We start from the raw sequence: 25,562 nt of genomic DNA, 5'->3' as shown, positions 1-25,562 counted from the left end.
TCATTATACTTTGAAATATTTCTCTTTCTGGGAAGTTCATACTTTATTTTAGGAAGTCGTAATCACTACATTAGTTGCATTCAAATCACTTTGCAATTATATGCAGCAAATTGAATTCATTGCAACAGTCATGTTTTCCATCTGACACAACTCAATCTCAGTACTCAACTCGTAATTACAAGTTTGTGGTGCCGTTTATGGTGTTCGACTCATAAATTTGATCTTTTTTACTTGAATGCCCCATTAATCACATTACAATGTTCTGTAAATATAACTAAATTCTATGTTTGCTTTACACATTAGCATCAATACCATGTCATAATACCAGTGTTATTGTGTGTTTTTAAAAGTGTACTATTTAACAAAAATAAATTACATGCACTGCATGGCATCGCTACACTTTTTTTTAAAGGCCTGCGCGTTTCAGTGGCCTGATTGTAAGATTAATGTTAGTGTGTGCTAAATGGTTTGCATATGAACCCAAACCACACATAATATCAGAATTTCCTTTTGCTCTTTAATGGAAGAAACGAACGAGAGAGCCTGCCTGCAGTGAGAACAGCTCCTGTTGGCATTCAACCAGCCCTGAGTGAAAGAGAGGAAGAGAGGGAAAGAGAACGAGTGATTTATGGAGAGCTGGAGAAGGGGGTTCACTCACTAAAGTCCCATTGAAACACAGTGCTCCTGGCCCCGGGCTTCACCATTCATCACCACGTACCACCACGTCACTTTGTTTATCATCACCGACACACACACACAGAGGCCAAACAGTGCTTAAAATTCAATGGCCCTTTCGTGAAGATTCGGGAAAATCGGCCCCGTTTTAATCTACGTTTGTGAGTGATCTTTTTTACTTTAGATTTGTAGAAATAATAATGGCGGATTGCTCGAAGTGTTGGGCCGGTAGTCAATGTCTTCATTTGTCAGTTCCGCTGCAAATACAGCGACGCACTTGCTCAAAAAAACGTCATAGACAACAGAAAAATCTGAACAGGTTGAAAAATATGACCAAAACAGAATATAAAGATATACACGAATCACTTGAAGAGAATAATTTCATCTTTTCTGTACTTATAAACACTCCAAATATACAACAAAATGCATTTAAGGGCTAAAAAAGTGGATTTTGCATGATATGTCCCCTTTAAGGTGCAGTCATTTACCATTGTTCAGTGGCAAAATCCGGTTATTTCAATCGAAATCCATGCAATCGTGAATCACGTTTGAAGGCGAGAGATTTCCCCATTGGGATCAAGTTGGTCAGGGGAATTTTGTGAGCTGTGGTTCATACATCACTACACTTTTGACAATGGATATGATGAAACCAAAATGAAGGGATGCAACAATAGCATTTAAATTTTAGGGATTAAACTTCAGCGTATATAAATATAAAGCTGCTTTTTGAGTACATAAGTGATATTACTTTTCTGAGAGATTAGACTGTCGGGCAATAAAGTCTCATAGCCCATGTAGGGGCCACAATATCAGACCACTGCACACTGTCAATGAGTCAATGCGTTTTTTTCGTGTTCGTCAGCCTAAAAATTCGCAGAGCACAGAAACCTTGCACACTGAGTCCGGTGCGCATTTATTAAACTTATTTAATATTGGTTTTTTTTCAGCACAGGGTCTTTGTGATATATATGTATGTGTATTTGATGTGCTTTTATATATGTTGAAATGTGTCTTTTTATGTATTTTATGTGGCATCTTGGCCAGGTCTCTCTTGTAAAAGAGATTTTTAATCTCAATGATTTTTTTATTTTTTACCTGGTTAAATAAAGGATAAATAAAAATAAATACATTTATTGAACTTACAGCCGCGGATCAGTTAATTATGCACTGCAAACGCAGTATTTAAGCACTATAGTAATATAGCGCGTCCTGCTTCTGTAAGTTACCGTTTACACATTGCACACGGATTATGTGTGAAACCTGTGGTAAAATGATGGGAACAGACTTTTCTGTGGGGAGTTGGCTGAAAGTTTAGCATATTTATCCTAGCTAACGTTAGCCTCTCCTGCGCTGGCTCAACCCTGTCTCCTTCCCTTCATGTTTTCTGGCAGTCGGTAACTTATCGTATTAAAACTAACTCCGAGGTTCTTATTGCTGTTATTACAACAGCCGTGTATTACACAACACCATCACGCTGTTTAAAAAAAATAGTGATGATACCATGGATAATCCCGACGCTACAAGTGACAAGCTGTGTCTGAAACCGCTCACTCGTTCACTCATTCACTAATCCCGATATAGTGTATGGCATTTGAGTGCACTATATCTGCAAGGAGTGAACGAGATGAAGTGAGTGAATTCGGACGCTGACGTTTACACTGTGCGTCGGAGAGTTGGAGCTGTCGCTGAAAAGGCTTCGTCACGCGTACTGATAAAACTCCTTTTATCTTACATTACCTACTTTATAAAATAATATTAACAACAATAACAATCATAATGACTTTATTTTGTAGTTATACCTCCGTGCCAGCTTTGTAGTTTCATCGACTGAAATTGTACATTAACTCTCACGTTCACAGATGACGTGTCGTCGAGCGCCCTCCGGCGACCGTTATTATGTTCAAAACGACGATTAACGGATATTTTTCAAATCCTCCACTGGATGTAATGTAATCTCTGGTTTAAACTTGCTCGCGCAGAACTTTCATGCGCGCTCAGTTCTCTCCGCATTGTATTGTGGGAAATAGGGCTTCAGCAAGTGTACATCGAATGTACACTCGAATTCAGAGAGGATTGTGGGTAAAAGTAGTGAATGAATGTAGGGAATGATGTCGTTCAGAATTCGGACACCACTACAAAATGGCCGACACCCGATATAGTGCACTATATAGTGGATAGGGAGCGATTTCAGACACAGCTACAGACTGATAGTTTCCGTGGTTTCTATGTCAACAAAATGGCCGCCGCAAACATTGGTGACGCAGATCGAACAACATCAACGTACTTTTTCAGCTGTCGTGAAGTAATTATTTCAAATAAGTACTTACTCGAGGGGTATGCGATTTCGGACGCAGCCGATGACGTCACTTTGTAGGACAACTCGGAAGCTAGCGGCGCATGGGTTCCCTCGGTCGAAAAGCAATGCATTTTCCCCATAGACTTTTGGAAAATCGCAAAAAATAAAATCTGTGTTTAACAAAGAGTTGTGACCCTTAGATGTTTTGTTTAGCAAGATAATCTTTACAAGTTTATACAAAATTTATACATAAAGATTAAAAAAAAAAAACAGACACAATAAAGTTTAAAAAAAACAAGCAGGTTATAACTGTGTGTTTTATGTCATAGATCAAAACGTGAAAATATTTAGAGGCTTTGTTCACCACAGACCTTATTTCAGGCCATTTAGCAAAAACCCATTAAAAAAATCCCATAGCGAGGGAACCGTAGTGCTAAAATGCTAACTCACTTCCGCGTTTTGGCCTAAAGAGTGACGTCGGGGTGGCTTTTTTGAATCAGGCCAATAAGAAACATCCTAGCAGCTGCACGGCAACATCCTGGCAACCACCCAGAACACCCTAGTATTGTGGTGGTTGCAAACAGCACTTACATTTTCAGCAGAAAATATACAAATCTACTCTTCTGATGAGATTTTAAAGTCAGGTTATATAAGCGGTTTTAATGCATAAAACATTAAACATGCAAAAACAAAGATAAACGGGTTTAAAAAGGATATGAAGTACAGTATACTGAAGGTCAATAAATACACACGCTAACGTGAACAGAAGGATTCATAACCGCATGTAACACACTTGGACAGCACGACATATTAGATATAATCATGGCCAATCTTTACTAAGTCAATCCTCTCAGGTGTGTGTGTGTGTGTGTGAAGGTTAAAATGGTAGTGCAGAAGCCTACTGATACGTTGGGACTCTGCTGGAATGATCAGGATATGTAGAGAGTATGAAAGACATTGGGTGTGTGTGAGTATGTGGTCAGTGACCTAAATTTCCTGCATTGTTTTCTCAGCCCTGCAGTAAATGGTTTGTGGTATTCACGCATTTGTGTGTGTTTGGGGTGGATTCTTTCCCAGACACATTAATAAAATATGGTCGGAGGCCAGGTGCACACTGAATCTCTTTAGGAGAGCCTCAGGGCATCTTTGCATTGTCTCCTCCCAGCAGCCCCGTGTGTGTGATGTGCGTTAGGGGCCGCCACCTGCTGTACCAACACACACTCGCGCGCAAGTTACGCTCCAGAAACGGTGCCCACACACACCACGACATCTGAGATTCTCTCTCTCTCACACACACACGCCTCTATATCTTTGTGTCATAGGAAAAAAACATTTTCTTATAATGATAAATGATGCACTTAGCTGCTCTAACAGCTCTCTTGCACTCATCTACACACACAGGCCGTAAATATGAGCTTCATACATGTTAAGTTAAGCTCCTAATTAAGTCATTAATTAAAAGAGAAGTGTTGTGTGACGCTAATATACTGCCAGTCTAAACCAACGGGTGTAAATTTAACTAACGAGCATCGGCCCCGAATTAAAATGTTGTGCGACTACATCTCCGACTCATTCGCAATTTACTACATTGTTCCTGAGACGGTGTTTAAAACGTGATCTCATATGCGAGTGGTGTGTTTTCCACATGGGCATTTATATGTAGAGGAGTAGTTCTTGTCTTCATTCTAATATTAATTAGACATGTATAGACCCCTTTTGCGCCGACGTCACAGTTACGACTCACGAGGCAAAACAAAGTGAAAACTGGAGGCGGCCAATACAAACCAGCACAGATTCGGCTACATAATAATGAGCTTAAATTACTGTTACTGTTATTAAATGTCATCTTGTTGTGTTGTCTGGTGCAAGAATTGATGAAAAATGAAAAAAAAATTTTTTTTTTTGTGGGCGGAGCTTAGGTGGAGGCAGAACGATCCATCTGGCCGCTTCACTAACGCTAGTTAGCAAGGATTGTTAGCTTGTTTTTTAACACTGACTGGAGAAAATCCGATTTTATCTTAATGTGTAAGGTCACTCCGCGATTGTTATTTCCAAAAGTTATCTTTAACGGACGTGACCAGATTGGCCGACCCGTAGCCTTCACACGCTCACTCAATGCATGGACGATCTGACAGGATTAACGTTACGTGACCCCGGTTGAGTGGCCTGACTTCTACGATCGTACAGAGAAACTGAGGGCATATAAATCTTTAGATGCCTTCAATTATCTGGTCCTGTACAAGACTTGTGTGTACGATCCGCAGTTCTGCCGAGCCAGCGCCGTGACGACAACAATGTAAAGAGTGACATTACAGTGCGATTTTAATGATGTGAATATTTTCTAGAAATAAAAGTTCCAGGTACAGCATATTCATTTTTCATCAATTCTTGCACCAAACAACACAACAAGATGACATTTAATAATAGTAACAGTAATTTAAGCTCATTATTATGTAGCCGAATCTGTGCTGGTTTGTATTGGCCGCCTCCAGTTTTCACTTTGTTTTGCCTCCAGCTAGCGCCGTGACGTAACTGTGACGTCGGCGCAAAAGGGGCCCATAAAATTTCATCTTAACATGAAATTTTAAGGCCACTGAGAGTGATTGTTTATACATGTGGTTTTAGTTGTTCTTTTTTTTTTGTTGAAAATTTAGAATATATTTTGGTTAGAATATATTTTAGTTTGATGAATCATGATTTGGTCATGAAAACATTTGCAGATGCAGATTTCACTTTCCCAGTATTAGTGAATGAGACCCAAAAGTGACAAATAATTGTCAGTCACTTGGTTTTTCAAAGTACAGTCATTTTACTCTTGTTTGACAATTTTGTGGGCATAATTCAGTCATTTCGATAGGAAATATGCGTGAAAATTTTCAGCATTGGGTTCAAGTTTTCCACACAATTATATTATATACATTATAGAATTATAATATATATATATATATATATATATATATATATTTAAATAAATAAATATTAAATAAATAAATAACTTTATTTAATTTATATATAATTTATATATATACAGTATATATATAAATTATATAAAGTTATTTTTTTATTTAATATTTTATTTGACAGGGACAAATGCATAAAAAATTGCTTTATAATAAATACAAAGTAGAACCTGTATCCACGCATACAGGTTTCTAGCCATGACTAATTTGCAACCCCTGTCCCTGATTAGGCTTTTAAAATTTAAAACAGAAATTACTGAGTATTGAATGTAAGATGTAACCATTAAAAAACAAACAACAAATACATTCCATACATGAAATAAGATATGGGCTTAAATAGCTGTGAAAGTCACTATAAAACAAAGTCTAGACAGACGTAATAATACAAGGTGACTTGTAAGTGACTTGAAGTGGTCCATCACAACAATGGACCTTATTTTCACACAAACATTGTGTTGCACATGCTGCAAGTGAGTGTTTTAGTGTGATGATTCAGTGAGGAACTAACCTTTCTCTTTAAGGATTTTCTTCATGTTGATGCCGGAGTCTCGTTCTTGCAGTTCTCCATCGGTCTGGTTCAAAACTGCACATATAATGAGGAAACATGTTTAAAAAGTTGTCCCCAGAAGTCATGCAATTCATCCCATTGAGAGCATGTGGGAACACTGTTGTTTGTAAAAAGTATTTGTATATAAAATACTTTTTTTTTTTTATATAAGTCTGTTAATCTGTAGTCATTATATTTATCATTCAGTCTATGGATTGTCTGCATTGGAACTTGTGTGTGTACTGACCCAGGCGTTCGGGACTCTGTGTGTGTGGGTTTGGTGAGCTGGACACACTACTGCTGGGGTGGGAAGAGGGCTGTGATCCGGGACGAGGGGCTTCCTCCAGAGACGGAGCAGGAGACGGACTGTCTTGTACACACTCCTGAAACACACACACACACATTCAGTTCACATATTCTTTACAAACAGTCCTGCCAATTTAACTGAACTAAACTGGGTCTCATAGTATGATCCAGCGATATTATCGTCAACTAAAACCATAAAACAACTACACCAAAATGTCAACTAGCTGGCAAGGAAACATTTCACGTTTTCATTTAGTTTAAAGGGATACTCCACTTGTTTTTTGGGGAAATAGGCTCATTTTCCAGCTCCCCCAGAGTTAAACTGTTGAGTTTGACCTTTTTTGAATCCATTCAGCCGATCTCCAGTTCTGGCGGTACCACTTTTAGCATAGCTTTGCATACATCAGGAGTAGTTCACTTTTTGTAAAAATTTTTGCTGATAACTCACCCCCACGTCATCCAAGATGTCCGTGTCTTTCTTTCTTCAGTCGAAAAGAAATTAAGGTTTTTGATGAAAACATTCCAGGATTTTCTCCATATAATGGACTTCAATGGGGTCCAAACGGGTCAAGGCCCAAATGAGAGTTTCAGTGCAAACTGTTCAAATGGCTTTAAACGACACCAGACGATGAATCTTATCTAGGAATCATGACTCAAAAAAGATCCGTTCATTTTGATGAACGAGTTCGAACAGGAGAGTCACGAACGCGCATCACAGAACAGAGCAAGGCGAGCATTTGAGCTTATAAAACTTAAACTTTGTTATTTATTTTTTGAAATGGCTGATCATTTCGCTTAATAACACCCTTATTCATCGTCTGAAATCGTTTAAAGCCCTTTGAAGCCGCACTGAAACTCTCATTTGGACCTTGAACCGTTTGGACCCCATTGAAGTCCATTATATGGAGAAAATGCTGGAATGTTTTCATCAAAAACCTTCATTTCTTTTCGACTGAAGAAAGAAAGACATGTACATCTTGTGATGACGTGGTGGTGAGTAAATTATCAGCAAAAGTTTTTTTTTTAAAAAGTGAACTATTCCTTTAAAGGGCATATTGCAGGTTAGAGGACCCAACGAGTCAATGCATAGAAAAACAATGTAGGAACTAGATTTTCTTTAAAATATACGTATAAACACGCCACAGAAGCTTCTGCAGTCGTTTTTGTGAGAAAATTTTACTTCCGCGTCTGAAAATGGGCGTGGCGGGCGTGACGCAATGAGCGGGAGAGCGGTCGATTCACACAACAGGAAAACAATGGATCGCATGACATTTCGGACGCTGAGGAAATACTCGTATGACGGATCAAGCCATAAAGTTATGAGCCTGCTATGCTAAAGAGATCAGGGACAGGCCAGGATAATGTCAGACAGAATGGTCAGAGAAAAATTGAGCTGTGATGTGAGGAGAACCAGTGGAGAACAGGACAGGTGCCTTTTAGGTGAGAGACGTACTTATAGTATACACGTTCGCTAACGATATACACTGTGCTCACAATATTGTACAGATTATTATGATCCTATAACAGGCCAGCAGACATTAGTATGTTTTGGGTAGATTTATATACTATTAAATGTATAAAAACTTTACTTGAGTATATTTCTATACTAAAAGCATAGGCTATACTCGGGTAAATTTTTAATACATATTTTCCACCTTGGTTATAACATAAACAGAACATTAAAGATTTGAGTATTTAAACAACCAATTTTGTTTTTCAATTACAAGTTTTATTTAGGGCATGACATGACTAAGTTACCTATATAACACTATTTGATGCCATTGGTAGTATACCACGATCAATATTCTTGCTTCGGCATACCATGTTGAACTCCATCATATCGCCGGGATGCTATAGTCATTTGATCTGAAGTGAACGCTACACACGACCGTGTTTTCCGAGCCGAGAGGAGAAATCCCGTCTCTTCACCTGCTCAAACCGCACCAGGAACGAAAGATAGGCTATATAGCACCGTCACTTTTATTGTAATGGAAACTTGTGGACTCGATCTTGAAGTCCTGACAGGCTGGAGTTTTTGCAATCTCCACAAACACAATAATTTACCATGACGATGATAAATTAAAATGCAAAAACTAATGATAGCACACTGACTGACGAGCGCTCTCACTGAACACCAGCCTGCTCTCACTGAGCCGAGGCTGCGGCTCCCTGCTATGACGTCAAATGACGCGATGTTGAAAAAAAAGCCGTTTTTACTAGCAGTCCAAGAAACGCTCACTTTATCTTCTAAATTAGTGTCTTTATGTTGTTTTAAAACATTTTAAATCCTGCATTAACTTTTCATATGGTATTTTCATACAAGGTTATCTATAAATTTCGATTTTTTTTTTTACCTGCAATATGCTCTTTAAATGAAACATAACTGAGAAGTCAATTATTCTAGAGGAATAAAAAATCAACCTACATTTTCTTTAAACATAGTAAAAACACATTCTGTTGTGGTACCCAGACAGAAGCTATTGCTGTTTAGTGTGTGGCAGTGAATATCTATAGTATGTTAAAGTGTGCGTGTGTGTGTGTGTGTGTGTGTGTGTGTGTGTACTGTACGCCTCGGGCCATTTCTGCATCTCAGAGAAACACACAAGTGTCCTCCTCAACTGTAAATTGACTCACACTCTCCTCTCGGGGGGAACATGGCAGTAAGATAACAGATAGTGTTTGTCTTAAAAGCCTGCATCTAATATTCCCTAACACTCGCTCCGCACGGACCCAACAGAACATTTATTCTCTTATTCCTCCTCAGAGTATTTGGAATCAAACTCTCTCTTGAAGAAATTAAGACGGTTTGGTGACGGTGTACAGCTCCATCCCAGCTGTTAAATGGCTCATAGAGCGAGACAGACTCGTATCTGACGTGTCACAATCCGATGGGATGTGCAGATGATGTGAAAACGAGCCGACTCCCGCTGAGAGCCCTAATGAATGACTTTTCCGCGTTTGGTCACTGAAGTCTCAACTTTGTGTCTTGTGCGCGTTACCTTGATGACGGACGCTCCTGCTCTGGACAGGGGGCTGTGCATCTGAGCAGCCGCGGCCATGTTGGCGATGGTGTTCAGGTGGTTCATCTGGTTCATCGCCATGGCAACGGAGGCAGGCGGCAGACTGACGGGCAGCAGGGGGTGGGGCATCATCATAAACGGCAGGTCCAGCCCTGAGAGAGGACGACAGAGAGAGACTTGGTTGGGAAGCAGCAATCACTTCGGTTTAAAGGATTAGTTCACTTTTAAAACAACTTTTGCTGATAATTTACCACCCCCATGTCATCCAAGACGTCCACGTCTTTCTTTCTTCAGTCGAAAAGAAATTAAGGTTTTTGATAAACATTCCAGGATTTTCTCCACATAATGGACTTCAATGGGGTCCAAATGACAGACGATACCAGCCGATGAATTAGGGTCTCATCTAGCGAAACGATCGGCCATTTAAAAAATAAATATGAATATTCGACGAATGAACGAAATGACTCAAAAAAATATTCGTTCATTTTGACGAACGAGTTGAACAGGAGAGTCACGAACGCACATCACTGAACAGAGCAAGGCGAGCATTTGAGCTTATAAAACTTAAACTTTTTTATTTATTTATTAAATGAGCGATCGTTTCGCTTGATAAGACCCTTATTCATCATCTGGTGTCGTTTAAAGCCCTTTGAAGCTGCACTGAAACTCTCATTTGGACCTTGAACCGTTTGGACCCCATTGAAGTCCATTATATGGAGAAAATCCTGGAATGTTTTCATCAAAAACCTTAATTTCTTTTCGACTGAAGAAAGAAAGACATGGACATCTTGGATGACATGGGGTTGAGTAAATTATCAGCAAAAGTTTTTTTTTTTTTTTAGTTTTTTAGTGAACTACAGTAATCCTTTAATTCGCATATATTTAAAGGCAACATTAAATCAATTCATCGTTTTTACAGGAATGCCCAACTGGAGACCAAGACAATGAAATTAAAACACCAGATACAGTATACACCTTAACCTATCCTGATATCGGAAACTCATTTGCACAAGTCTTAAAGTTACAGTTGTCTGTTTAATGCTCATTAAACATTTTATTTATAACTTTTAAAACGTAATTTTTTATTCCAAAGTTCTTTGATGAATAGAATTTCCAAAGAACAGCTTTTATTTATTTTTTTTGCAAACCTTATTGATGAATCTGGTGTGCCACAGGGGTCCATATTGGGTCCCCTGTTGTTTACATTATATATTAACAATCTTGGTGATAATCTATCAGATGCAAGTATCCATTTATATGCCGATGATACCATTATCTACTGCTTTGCATCTTCTATTGAAAATTGCATTTTAAAGCTGCAGGAAGCATTTGAACTAGTTCAGCGTAAACTATTTTCTTTAAAATTAGTCCTAAATGATAAGAAAACAAAATACATGGTCTTTTCTAGGAAACAAAAGACTGATTCTCCTCCACCACCTATTTATACTTTGCAGGGTAACTCTATAGAACTGGTTTCCTCTTATAAATATCTGGGGTTTGTGTTGGAAGAGGACTTATCATTCAAGTTACATGTTAAACAACTGTTGTCTAAGTTAAGGTTACAGCTGGGGTTTTATTTTCGAAATAGTGCATGTTTCTCACAGTCGGCTAAGAAAAAGTTGGTGGAATCTACCTTCTTACCTATCCTAGATTATGGAGATGTTTTTTACAGAAATTCCACTAAAGCTCTCCTAAAATCAGTAGATTCTGTTTATCACTCTGCACTAAGATTTATAACTAACTCAAAATATCACACTCATCATTGTGCGTTGTATGAGATGGTAGGTTGGCCTCCACTTCATATAAGAAGGCACAAACACTGGCTCATACTTGTATATAAGGCATTAGTCGGCCAGCTTCCCCAATATTTGAGTAGTTTACTAACTTTTAATAGTCAAAGGTATAATCTACGTTCAAGTAGATATATTCTTTTAAATGTTCCTTTAATGAAGACAGAATTTGGAAAAACTGCTTTTACTTATAGTGCATCAACTGTTTGGAATGAGATCCAAAGTTCACTGAAACTAGAAGAACTTATTTCGATAAGTGAGTTCAAGCTACACTTAAACAAATCATTCAAATCTGTCTGCACTTGCTCTTAACATTTAATTTTGTATTATTTTTTGTACATGTTCGTGTTGTGTATTATGTTTTATGTATGTATGTATATCGTGTGCTGCTATTTTGGCCAGGGCTCACTTGTAAATGAGATACTTATCTCAATGTGACTATATCCCTGGTTAAATAAAGGTTTAATAAAAATAATAAAATGATGCATTCTGTATACAAGTGAACGGATGTGGCGAAAATATGAACGCAATGCACTAAATTACATGTTTAAGCACCATAGAAAACCATTAAAAGATTTCTTAATGTGGCTTAACGCAAACTTACTAAAACATCCTACAGTATGTACGGATAAGCAGATGAAATCAGAATATGAGCGCAATACGTTTCATGTTCATATAAAAGCATTAAAAAAACACTAATGATGAGAATGTTATATTCTATGCTCATCATCACGCCTGTATATGGTATGCATCATCATTTAATCTTTTAATATCACTGGTTTTAGTGCACTAGGCGTTTTTCACATTAAGGATTTTTGTACGTCCCACTGTTTTTAGTTACTGAAACACTATGGCAGGTGCCGTGTAACTTGTAATTTGTTCGTGTTTCTTTTGAGAGGTGAGATGGAAAATGGACAGGCCTAAAATGCAGAAACCTGCAATACAGGAAAACTAGGAATACTTTTTAAAGGTCATGTTAAAATACTCTATTTGACCAGAGTGGCTCAACCAATGGCGTACGCTTGGGGCAGGAGCACCAGTTTGTCTGGCCAATGTTAGATTGAAACATGCTTCAAAAACACTCATTATTTTTACAATTCCCTGTTCTTACTGGCCATGGTTCATCTGCAGATTGATTTGTCAGTGCTGACCGATAAATCAATGCAGATGTGAAAATTATCATCTGTTTTTCTGTTTTTGAAATGACTTTTCTTTTATGGTAATGTAACCAAGATTGTGTAGGCCAATAATACCATAGCCAAAAATATCAAAGCTCACTTTTTATAATCCAATCAAATCCTAGTGGATAGAATCAAGCTTAATGTTTCACTCAAAGTACAACTGTATTCACTTTATAGCCCTTAATCCTGTAATTGTGGACAAATGTGGGCACAGAGGACTCAGGTGTGATCCTAATTTTTATTTATTATAAATGTTATATCACTGTCTTCCATAAAGTTTTCTCTCATCCATTTATGGTGTTTTTTTATTTTTATTTTGGGGGTATTTTTGAATTTATCATATTTTCTATGTAAATTATGCTTATTTTTATGTTTTAATTTTTTTAACTACATTAAAATATCATTCCAATAAGTTCTAAAACCTAAAGAGCATATTAGAGCATGTTAGAATGCTCTAAATTACAGTTTTCCCATTCATTTCTATGGGTGCCCATTTTTGACCAAAATACAAGATTAAAGAGTTTTTTTCACCCACTTAACATTGTAGAATTGAGTCAAAAAAAAGTGTGTGTTCAGGAGGAAAACTTAGGAAAAGTAGCCAAGTCTTGTACCGCTCAGATCAAGGGAAGTATTTTTTAAAAATAAATCAAAACTATTTTGCCCACATTTGTCCAGAATACGGTTTTAGGGTTAAAGAAGTAAAATATACTTCAAATACTGTTCATGTTGTCATTAAACAAAAAAAAACGTGATATAAGAAAACACTATCCACCTTATTTTTAAGATAAGAGCGAACCAAAAGAATAAACCACTGAACCAAACACGATCGGACCGAGAGGAATCGCTGTGAATGAGTGGATGTGATGAATGAATGACTCACGGTTAGCCAGGAGATGACTCTGCTGTAGGGAAGAGAGATGAGACCCTGACAAGCCGTGCTGAGCGGACAGGCCGATGTGAGCCAGACCGTGCTGGGCTCCGGAGGAGGGGGACTGGAGTTTCTCTTTATCCCAGGACGACTCACTGCCGCCTGGAGACAGAGAGGGAGGGTTGAGTGAGAGTCTGGATCCAGAACTCCAGGTGTAATCACAGAGACAAGACTGGAGGAAAACCATTGAAGGGTTTTCTTTGCTCTTTTGAAATAATAAAATGTTAGATTTGCACTATGCAAAAATATTATAAGCTCTAAAACCCTAGTCCAACATGGTGTAATATTTGCGCACACACACTTTTGAATATACTCTCTTTGTTGGGCAGTTGTGGCCTAACGGTTAGAGAGGTGGAATTGTAACCTGAAGGATTCCCGTGGCCTTGAGCACGGCACCTGACCCACCTGTGTGTGTGTGTGTGTGTGTGTGTGTATTCACTACTTAAAGGAGTAGTTCACTTTTGAAAAAAACTTTTGTTGATAATTTACTCACCCCCATGTCATCCAAGATGTCCATGTCTTTCTTTTTTTCAGTCGAAAAGAAATTAAGGTTTTTGATGAATTTTTCTCCGTATAATGGACTTCAATGGGGACCAAACGGTTCAAGGTCCAAATGACAGTTTCAGTGCAGCTTCAAAGGACTTTTAACGATTCCAGACGATGAATAGGGGTCTTATCAAGCAAAACGATCGCTCATTTAATAAATAAATAAATAACAAAGTTTAAGTTTTATAAGCTCAAATGCTCGCCTTGCTCTGTTCTGTGATGACTCTCCAAGTCAAAATTGTTTGTTGAATGAACCAAATGACTCGGAAAAAGATCCGTTCATTTTGATGAACGTGTTCGAACAGGAGAGTCACAAACATGCATCACAGAACAGAGCAAGGCGACCATTTGAGCTTATAAAACTCATTTAATTTTTAAATGAGCGATCGTTTCGCTTGATAAGACCCTTATTCATCGTCTGGAATCGTTTAAAGCCCTTTGAAGCTGCACTGAAACTCTCATTTGGACCTTGAACCGTTTGGTCCCCATTGAAGTCCATTGTATGGAGAAAATCCTGGAATGTTTTCATCAAAAACCTTAATTTCTTTTCAACTGAAGAAAGAAAGACATGGACATCTTGGATGACATGGAGGTGAGTAAAAAGTGAACTACTCCTTTAAATCTCGAGTCTGACCGCCTCCACAACTTCAGACCCAACTCGTGCTCAAAATCCCATCTCTTCCCAGGCTGTTAAAGAGTTAACCCCTCCGCCAATCACTCTAAACTCATCCCAGAACGGATGACATCTGGGAATTAATCGCTGGAATGAAATCCGGCAGAAAAGTGTCATAAAACAACTTAAGTTGAATTAGTTGATAGAAAAGGGAGAAAGATTGCAAAGCAGAGGAGAGGAAATCATTGTCTAATTCTGCCTAATAAGCAACGGAGGTCCTACGAGTGATCCAGCAGATGGTGTTTTTGCAACAGATTGCAGTGAGTGATTCTTTTAATAATAATACGAATTAAAATCTCTCTCTGTAGAGCGCGGGGGCGCCGTTCATCGGGGAGTCGTTTGAATGAGCAGGAAAAAACAGCCTGATAAAGTAATGGCTATGCCCAAACACCTGAGGCCGAAGCGGAGTGTGTGTGTGTGCGAGATGAGATGAGATGAGGGGGGCGGACGGCTGATGAAACACAAAACGATGAGGGAGGAACTATTTGATCAATACACAATCCATAAGCGATACTGTACGTGTCCTGTGTAATGAAGTCGTAATGGATGTAAACTGCTTTAGAATGAATTCAGAAGCGTGATGCATAGATATCACTGTAATCAGTTTTAGGATCCCATATTGAACGTCACAACGCAAAACCAAAATGGTGTCCACACTGTATTTTACTAAATTGCTTACTAATCTCCTTGAATGGGATTCATGTTTTATAAAGAAGTAGGAAAATAACATAACCAAGGAAAAGTGAGAGGTTTTGATGAGCAGATGATCAGGTTTTTGAGTGAACTATCCCTTTAAGAGAGACGTAGATGAAGAGGGACAGAGAGCAAAAGTGTTTGCATTGCAAATTCCACATGACCTATATTTGCTCTTGTCTAATATAATTAATTTCTGAACATACGAGCAGAGCTCAGAGGTCCGCAGTATAGGTGCTAAATAGCCAACGGATGTTTCTTCAATAGAGCCATTTTTAGCCCTGTGTGTGGACTTCTAGAAATAAACCCTTTTAAAACACGCTTTTTACACTCTTACTAGTTTATTTTAAGTGCCTAATGTCCAACAGTATATACATTTATCATTTTTGTTTAATAGTCATGAATGTTTCCACAACAGTGTCATTTCCGTCACAGCTGACATGATGTATTGTGTTTAAAAACATTCTCTAGTGGAAAAATTACATTCTAAACATTTTTTTTATTTATTTTTTTGTTTTTAATAAAATGGCTGACTTTGTCTTGCTAAGGTTTCATATCTAGCATTTCATTGTCAAATTGAGCCATATTATTGTATGGGTTGAAAAAAAAAAATATATATATATACAAATATAAATACAATATATACACACGCACACACACACATAAAATGTAATTTATTACTTAAAAAAAATTTTTTTTGGACATCACAAATGAGGGAAGTAATATGTGTGAAAATATGGTATATACACTGCCGTTCCTTAAAAGAAAAATTATTAAGCATTAACATAAAATTGATCAAAAGTGACCCTAAAGTAAATTTACAATGTTACAAAAGATTTCAAATCAATGCATTATTTTATGAAATAATGCAGAAAATAACGTCATGGTTTCCACAAAACAAAATTATGCAGCACAACTGTTTTCAACATTGATAATAATAATAATAAATGTTTCTCGAGACTGTTACTGTACTTCATTTTATTTTTGATTCTAAATTGTTTTCATTATTTATTTATTATTTATTATTTTTAATTATTGTATTTTATTTTTATTATTATGATTTTTTTTAAATTCTAAACTGTTTTAATTATTCTGATTTCTTTTGATTATTTTAATTTCTTCCATGTAAAGCACTTTGAATTGCCACCGTGTATGAAATGTGCCATATAAATAAACTTGCCTTGCCTTGAGCAGTAAATCATCATATTAGAGTGATTTCTGAAGGATCATGTGACACTGAAGGGTGGTGTAATGAAAATTCAGGAATAAATTAAATTTTAAAATAAAATTTTTTTCACAGTATTACTGTTTTTGCTGTGTTTTTGATCTAATAAATGCAGCCACGGTAAGCATTAAAGACGTCTTTCGAAAAAAAAACATAAAGATTCATGTTCATACGAGCAACGGTAGATATTTTTATGATGGACGTTATTATTCAAGTGTCTTGAGAGGGTAAAACTATAACATTTATAAAAGGCATTTGAAAAGTAGTAAAAATAAACAATAAAAGCACAATTAAAAAGTGACCTTCAACAAAAAAAAGTAAAAAAATCAGTTAAAAGTGTGAGTTTGTCTCACTCTCTTCCACTACATCATTAAACATGCTTCATAATGATCACACAGTCTGTGTTTCATTATATATATCCCACAACTCAGCGCTGTGACCTCTGTAACAGGCTAACTGCAGTGGTAGTCTGTGCAAGTGTGTGTGTGTGTGTGTGTGGAGTTGAACTATCCACAGCTCTGGTGCTGATGGCCCATTTGGGTTTAGTCCAAGAGCTCCTCCAGTGTTGGCTGCTAAAGTAATTAGCCTAGCGGTGATGCCAGCCAGTGGAGATAGAGGAAGAGTACGCAAGAGTGTGTATGTTTCGGCATCCCGTCCAGACGTCAGTCATGCTTTGAGAATGTGTCCATCACTGTGATGCTCCTTAACCACACGCTGACAGAGCTGGTTAACTGCATCCCTTTTAAAAAAGTCTGCCGTAATTGCGACACGCATCTCTGGACGCGTGCACAGACGCACTATTCCCCACTGCCCTCGTGTGAAACTCAACGTATTGAGCTTTCCGCGGTTTATGTCGAGCATTTTTGGCAAAATCATTAACATGCCAATGATCAAACTCACTCCGGAAACATCTTCCGTGACTCACACTCGCGGTCACACCCTCTCTGGTTCATTCAAGGTGTGCGTGTGTGTGTGTTTCCTCTGCCATTTGAGCTATTTTTATTTGCACAGATGTAGCAAAGGCTCGTGAATATTAATTAGGTTGTGCACAAATAATTAAGAATGATTCCTTGCTGTTTTGATAAATAGTCACTGCGGTGCTGTGTGTTGATCCAGATATCAGGTCTGTGGTGGAGCATTTGCTCTTTTCCCAGTTAGTTCCCATCATTCTCACACTTAAAGGCTTAAAAAGAGGTAAAAACGATATAAAAACCATATCAAGGCCATTACATTTACGAGTCATTAAATCATGTTTAATTTGGACTTCTCTGTGCATGCTCTTTGAGGTGGTGACCATAGACCTCCATTATATGACTGACAGACAAGAACGGTTTGACCTAAAAATAGGGGTGTAACGATACCCTCGTGTCACGATATCACGATACTGAACTCACGATACGATATTATTGCGATACTCCAAGACATATGGTAAAAGGTTAACAAAAAATGTACCGTTGATTAAAATGCTAAGTTTGATTTTACATTGTGGGTTTGAATAGGCTTGGACTTGGTGCTTGTAAGCCAAGGAAAATACAAATTTTCATGATTCTGAAGCTGAAAATACAGAATTATTTTAGATAATTAAAAAAAATAATTTAGGACGCTTTTAACTGGGAACATCAGACCTTTGGCATGATCAGGACCCACAAATATTCCCCCCATTGCATTATTATACATTATAATCAACATTATATATAGTAGTTGAATGTAGTACTGACACTAAAACTCTGAAAACTTGATTTTTTATTTTGGGGGGACTAACCACGATACATATCGTCACTATCCACCAGTGTTTGGGTAAGTTACTCTAAAAAAGTAATTAATTACTAGTTACTAATTACCTCTTCAACAGTGTAATTAGATTACTGTACTAATTACTCTCTTTAAAAAGTATTTAATTACTAATTACTTTCAAAATCCCTTATCAATCTCAACCAGCTGGATAATACGAGGATAGACATGAATCTGTTTGAATTCTTTCAAATAAATACTATAAAAATGCATGAATTATCCTTAAACTGACCAACATTATAAAAACATACTTTTTAGCATCAGACAATACATTTTGATGTTAAACCCACTATTGTTTTATGTCTGATCTCATGACATTTCACACTTTTTTCATACATATTTTACAATAATTCATGCGGCCGTAATATTTAGACACCTCATAAAATCATACGAATCGCTGTGAGATCGGATTGATCTACACAGTATTTACCTCAATTACATCAGAAGTAACTGTAATTAAATTACAGATAAATGAAGAGTAATCCCTTACTTTACATTTTCAAGGGAAAAGTAATTAAATTACAGTAACTAATTACTTAGTAATTAGTTACACCCAACACTGCTATCCACGATACGCATTGTTGCATTTTTGTATTGCGATATATTGTTACACCCCTAAAAAATATAAAAACTGAAACTACTGCGGAAACAAAGACAGCTACATCTTGGATGCTCTTGAGGTAAGATAAAACATACCAAAAATTAATTTCAAAGTGAACTTTTAACGCAAAAACATGAACAATATTACAGACAAGTGCTGTAGAACTTTTCCACATAACATTTACTTTCTAAGTTTAAGTGCTTAATGTTTCTGACTGAACTGCTAAGTGATGTCAAAATACTGTATGACACTTCATCATCCAGGTAGGAAAACCTAATCGGCCAATGGCGATAATTCAAAAATATTGGTCTTGGTCCTAACCTTTATGTGTGGGAGAAACGTTATGTTTCCTCTTCCTTTAAAGCACTGAGGTGGAGTGTAGACTCACCATCTGGCACCTCACCTACAGAGTCCCACCGTTCACTGCCTGGAGACTCGAGTACATGCGTGTGTGTGAATAATATAACACTGGCCAGCGCATTAGCACTGAGGTCAAAAGTATGGTGTCTTAAAAGGCTCACGTCATTAGCAAGCACAAAATATGCTTCAGAAAACGACAGCGATCAAAACAAGCTTTGATCAGAGAGATATACAAATATCCCGGTGGGGTTTTTGGGGCTGGGTCATTACTTTTTTTGTGGCCTGTGAATCATCATCTCGGCCGTGTTGTTTGGGCCTGTGATGGGTTTAGGGTCTTCAGGTCCCCGTTTGAGCGGTCGCATGTGTTGATGTTGGCTCTGTCAGTAAACAGTGTGTGTATGTTTATGCCTTTGGTCAGTGAAAAATCAGCAAGTGTGTTTAATCCATCCCAAACAACATCCTGGGCTGAACGTCTCACACTCGAGTCCAGAGAGGATTCTGGGACATCCCACCCCAAACTCCATTGGGCCAATGTTGCTCTGTTAGCATGGCCCGACTCATTTCAGCAAATCAGTCGTGTCGAACAATGTCGCTCAATGTTGGATATGTTGCATTCATTCCATTCATAACAACATGATGCCATTTACAACTTCAATATAATTCGTGTTTGTTGGGTTGTTTTAACTCAGTTTTGGGGAAAATATCGACAAACCCAAATGTTGGGTTAAAAATGCAATTACAAATGTAACCCAACGGCTGGGTTTGTCCATATTTGACCGAAAATTGGGTTAAAACAACCCAGCATTTTTTAGAGTGATTAAAAAATATAAATTATAAACATAATTCCAGTAGTGTTATTAAATAAAACTATTTGCTATTTATCAGAAGTAACTTAATTTTTGCCCCATTAGTCAAATCCACATTTGCTCTCGTCTTCAATCCTTACGAATCAGACAAGTTCAAAATACACACACTCTAAAAAAATGCGTGGTTGTTTCAACCCAAATTTGGGTCAAATATGGACAAAACCAAAATTTTGGGTTAAAATGTAATAAAAAAAAAAATTACAGTTGAAAGTGAAAGTCGAAGTTGGGTTAATTTTTAATTACATTTTAACCCAACATTTCGGTTTGTCCATATTTGAACCAAATTTGGATTGAAACAACCCCACATTTTTTAGAGTGCTGTTCTCAGATCGGTGAATCGGTGAGTTGTTGCAGGTAAAAATAATTAATTGAACATGTTCAAATAAAAAAAAACAATTCATTTCACTCTAAAAAATGCTGGGTTGTTTTAACCCAATTTTGGGTCAACTATGGACAAACTCAGCCTTTGGGTATATTACATTTTTAACCCAATGTTTGAGTTTGTCCATATTTGACCCAAAATTGGGTTAAAACAACCCAGCATCTTTTATAGTGTGAATCAGATATTATTTTAAATAAAAAAAATATATTATTTTACTTAAAAAAAAAAAAAAAACAAACACTCAAGTTACCATTAAATTGTTAAATTTGTTTTTGATATATGTACACTCTAAAAATGCTGGGTTGTTTTAACCCAATTTTGGGTCAAATATGGACAAACTCAGCCTTTGGGTAAATTACATTTTTAACCCAATGTTTGAGTTTGTCCATATTTGACCCAAAATTGTGTTAAAACAACCAAGCATTTTTTACAGTGTGAATCAGATATTATTTTAAATTAAAAAAACCTATGATTTTACTTTAAAAAAAAACCCACTCAAGTTACCGTTAAATTTGTTTTTGATATATGTACACTCTAAAAATGCTGGGTTGTTTTAACCCAACTTTGGGTCAAAATATGGACAAACCCAAACGTTGGGTTAAAAACGTAATAAAAATTTTTAACCCAATGGCTGGGTTTGTCCATACTTGACCCAAAGTTGGGTTAAAACAACCCAGCAATTTTTAGAGTGTAAGGTTAGGTCTTGAGTAAAAGGCAACATTAGTGCATGTCAATGGTAAACGTATAAACCATACGTGTTGTTCACCGTTCGTCATGTATAGCAACACAACTCACAGTGTTTACTGGTTCTGCCGTCTATTTAAAACTAAACATACTGTGTGACACACACACACACACACACGCATTCATTAATATCGTTATGCCGGCAAACCTTACAGTCTCACACACACACACACACACAAACTGTCCGGGAGCGCATTAACAGCTTGTAGCGGGTACGGGCAGAGGACGGCACGCTGGCACTCTGTTTGTCATATTTCTTGTGGGCCTCGCCATCTGCCGGGGTGGCATTTTCATGGCTGTTTACCCTGACTCCCGCCAAGGAATCATCTGCCACCGCATAATGCAGCCCGCAAAAAAAAGGGGGGATTAAGTTGGTAATGCAACTGAGACTATTGCTAATTTGGTGTAATTGGGAAGAAATGAAGATAAATGAGGGCGAGAGAAGGAGAGGCAATCAGTACGGCAGGCAGTACAGCTGTGCTTTTGGCCAAACTCAAGCCCCCCGCCCTCACCCCTTCCCAGCATCCCCCCCGCCACGTCACCCTGTGCTCAACAAGGTGCATGCAAATTCAAGCTAATGACAAATACGCTGGGCTGACACACACAGCACAGGTTACTGTCTTATCGTTCATCTCGCCGGTGTGGATTTCAGCTTATAGGTGTAAACAGGTGACCTTCACACACGAGTTCTCGGATATATATCCAATATAATATATTTTATATTATTTTATAAATATAAATAAATAAAAAATGAATAATATAATATGATTTTATGACAAATGTGCACAAAATTGCAAATAAATTGCAAATTTAATATTATTAGTGTTAAACGATTATAAAATTCGCGATTAATCCACATCATGTCACATTGATTCGCTCAATCAGCGTTTCAACCGTGGAAAGACGTCAGTTAAACGGCTTGTAATCAATGTATCGTCATATTTACCAACTCGTTAGTCAGCTACAAAAAAATAACTCCAGAGAGGAGCATTTTGCTAAATATATACACCATATTACACATGCATTATAATCTTAATGTTCTTCAATATTTAATGCATATTTGAATAAATCTGGCAAGTTTTTATGACAGCCACCATTTAAATGTTTATATTTCATATAATCTTATTAATATAAAAATAAATAAAAGTGTAATTTAAGTGTTTGTATAGCAACAAAACAGTTGATTATTACCTTCATATTAGGCTAATGAAGCCTATAGGCTACAACTAGACTCCTATAGTTTACAGCATTAGTAAAGAGATTTAATTTCCTTGAATAAATTTGCCATTTATTGCAACTGATATCAATATTGAATCGAATCGGAATCGAATTGTGAAATTTGTGTCAATACCCAGCCCTAGTTTGCAGTGTTGAGAGTGACATGATGTGTGTCTATCATACAGGTTTTCCGATCAGGAGGCTGATGCGTGCATGCGTCTGTGAGTGGCAGCGTGTTTTCAATGCTTTGAGGTGCGCCCGCTGATCCATCTACACTGTGCCAGACACCCCTCCGGCCGCCCTCCCCGCTCCGCACAGATGTCCCCACACACACCTCACACACCAGCTCCAGCCCCCTGAGGAGGACAACCTTCACTGCTATACATCAGTCTCAGCCGCCGCGGCGATGCGACATCTGTGTGGATCTCCGTATGAGAACGATCTGCGCTGGGCGATGCGATGCAAGCAGGTAACAACACGTATACACAAACCCTGAGGACTATAGGAGAGTGGGGGTAAGCTGTGCCACGCTCAAATCATCCTCTGCTATGCAAGGAGAGATTAGGTAGAACTAAGATTTCAGGATGTGTGCTACCGACTCACTTTAAAGAAAGCATCTATTACTTAAGGCCATAAAATATATGACATCTTAAAAAAGTCCAATCATACAAGTTGAATAATCCGGGGAAATGTGAACATTTGAATTGACCTTTTTGGTCCCACTTTATATTAAGTGGCTTTAAGTACTATGTACTTACATTTAAAAATAAGTACAATGTACTTATTGTGCTCATGTTGTATTGTAAAACACTTTTGCTGTTATTGAGGTGAGATACGGGTAAGGTTAGGGACAGGTGTGGTGGTATGGGTAGGTTTAAGGGTAGGTTTAAGTGTAAGGGATGGGTCATCTGTGTAATTACAGATGTAGTTGCAAAAATTAATTACATCTGTAATTACATGCTGGTATTTTTAAAATATAAGTACAATGTAAAAACATGTATGTACACAATAAGTCTATTGTATCAAATTATTAATTTCAATGTAAGTACATGGTACTTAAAGCCACTTAATTTTTTGTTTTAAATTAAAATATGAACATGAGAGCAAAAACATTTATTAATGGACAATTAACCAATATTATTTTACTATAACTAATTGAGCAAATGGCACAGTTTACCCCAAAGCATCTGGCCCACTTTACCCCATAGCTACCATTTTGGGAAAATGGTTTCACTTAATTCATGGCTAAAGTTTAGCCAATATATTTATAAAATGTCTGATATATTTTTTTTTTAGAAATGGATTTAAATTTGCTTTGGCAGAAAATTCATTTTACCTGTTATGTAGAAAATTGACGTTTTTTGGTTCACATTTTTCTCAAAACGTATAGAGGTGTATATAATGGTCTGTATTTTAAATATATGGTCACATGGCCAAAATAATGGGACCGGCACATCTTACCCCACTGAGTGTAACTCACTACTATGCATTCACTTCCATGTCAACCATCTTGAATTCCATTATGACACATTTCCTATTGTAATGAAGCATACTTTGGAAAGCACTTCCCCAAATATGCTACTGTTTCATGTTGCACCTAATGCAATACGCCACATCTAATCGTTAACGTCCATCCCTGGTCAGTCGGATAGATTCAACGTGGAGCAATGGGAAATCTCATTAAGTAGAGAGACTCGCTCGCAAACAGCTCTATCGGAGAGTTATGTTATGATGATGTGTTATAATGTTATGATGACTTGGAAGACACAAAAGCATGGACGTCTTTACAAGTTTATGAAAACACCTCCGCTCGAAGCCCCACAGGAGAGCATCGGGCTTTGAGTTTGGGGTGCAAAAAATCTATTTACACGGAATAACAAAGAAGTAATAATGAAGAAGAGCGATCAAGGGGGAAAAAACATATAAAATTTAAGTCATTAATTCCCTCCCTGAACAATGAGAGAGCAATCCACAAGAGGCCCGACGTAAAAGTGTTTGAATTGAAAGTGAAAATGATTAAAGAGCTCTTTTAATGAAGTGTTAATTGCTGTGAGAAGTAGGTAGAAGGTTGAAGGAGATGTACTGCTTTGACAGGAGCGAAAGCTACAGCAAAAATACATTTCAACACTGATATAAAACTAAAGTAAATTTAGCAGAAGACTTAGTTAACCAATCAGTAACATCATTGATCAGCTCTACCAAACGTGGATGTTTTTCCACATTGTTATTACTGTATGTTCTGATTGAGACTGTGAAGCTATATTGTGAAAAGCACTATATAAATGGACTTGACTTGACTTAAGAAGAGTTTTATTCACTAATAACAGTGTACATAGAAATATTCTCATGCATGGGGTTAAAAATGTTAGCCTTAATTCGGAATAATTGCAAACTTATTTGATGACATCTGTGTGAGAACAACTGCATAGTAGTTTTACGAGAGATGCGTTCATTTCACCGAACAAGGAAAAGTTAGAGCGGACTAAGGATAGAGCCCTGGTGAACACCAAGTGACAAAAATGGGAACAAAAGATGCATCGTAAAAACTAGAGCCCGACCGATAAAGGATTTTGAAGGCCGATACCGATACAAATATTTTTGGGTTTTAAAATCCGATATATCGGCCGATATTTTATTTATTATTATTTTTTTAAACTGGAGATGATTAGTCACAAATTTTGTCCTGCTTATTTGAGTTAAGAGAACTGATGGGGATGATCTTTTAATTGTTATTCAAGCAATGTATGTCTCGTGACCAAC

The 25,562-nt window shown here is 37.3% G+C and overlaps 1 protein-coding gene and 1 long non-coding RNA gene across 3 annotated transcripts in view; one reads left to right on the top strand and one right to left on the bottom strand.

Moving 5' to 3' along the window:
• dacha (dachshund a) overlaps positions 1-25,562 on the bottom strand; it is a 186,364-nt gene that overhangs the window by 36,740 nt on the left and 124,062 nt on the right. The window contains exons 4-7 of one of the 2 annotated variants that reach the window (XM_039676399.2): positions 13,656-13,805; positions 9,784-9,956; positions 6,726-6,861; positions 6,440-6,514 (exon numbers count right to left, since the gene is read on the bottom strand). In XM_039676399.2, coding sequence (XP_039532333.2) covers positions 6,440-6,514; positions 6,726-6,861; positions 9,784-9,956; positions 13,656-13,805 — 534 coding nt within the window. The remainder of the gene's footprint in view (positions 1-6,439; positions 6,515-6,725; positions 6,862-9,783; positions 9,957-13,655; positions 13,806-25,562) is intronic. The other variant, XM_089123736.1, reaches the window with a different exon arrangement.
• Positions 1-25,562, top strand: part of LOC120482269 (uncharacterized) — a 191,894-nt gene that overhangs the window by 70,135 nt on the left and 96,197 nt on the right. Inside the window, exon 4 of the long non-coding RNA XR_005623437.2 lies at positions 22,988-23,271. This is a non-coding gene — a long non-coding RNA (uncharacterized LOC120482269). The remainder of the gene's footprint in view (positions 1-22,987; positions 23,272-25,562) is intronic.

Source organism: Pimephales promelas, chromosome 19, assembly GCF_988280905.1.
Source record: "Pimephales promelas chromosome 19, fPimPro1.hap1.1, whole genome shotgun sequence".
Taxonomy (NCBI): Eukaryota; Metazoa; Chordata; class Actinopteri; order Cypriniformes; family Leuciscidae; genus Pimephales; species Pimephales promelas.
The sequence above is the reverse complement of the archived record's forward strand: the minus strand, read 5'-3'. Positions and strand labels throughout refer to the sequence as shown.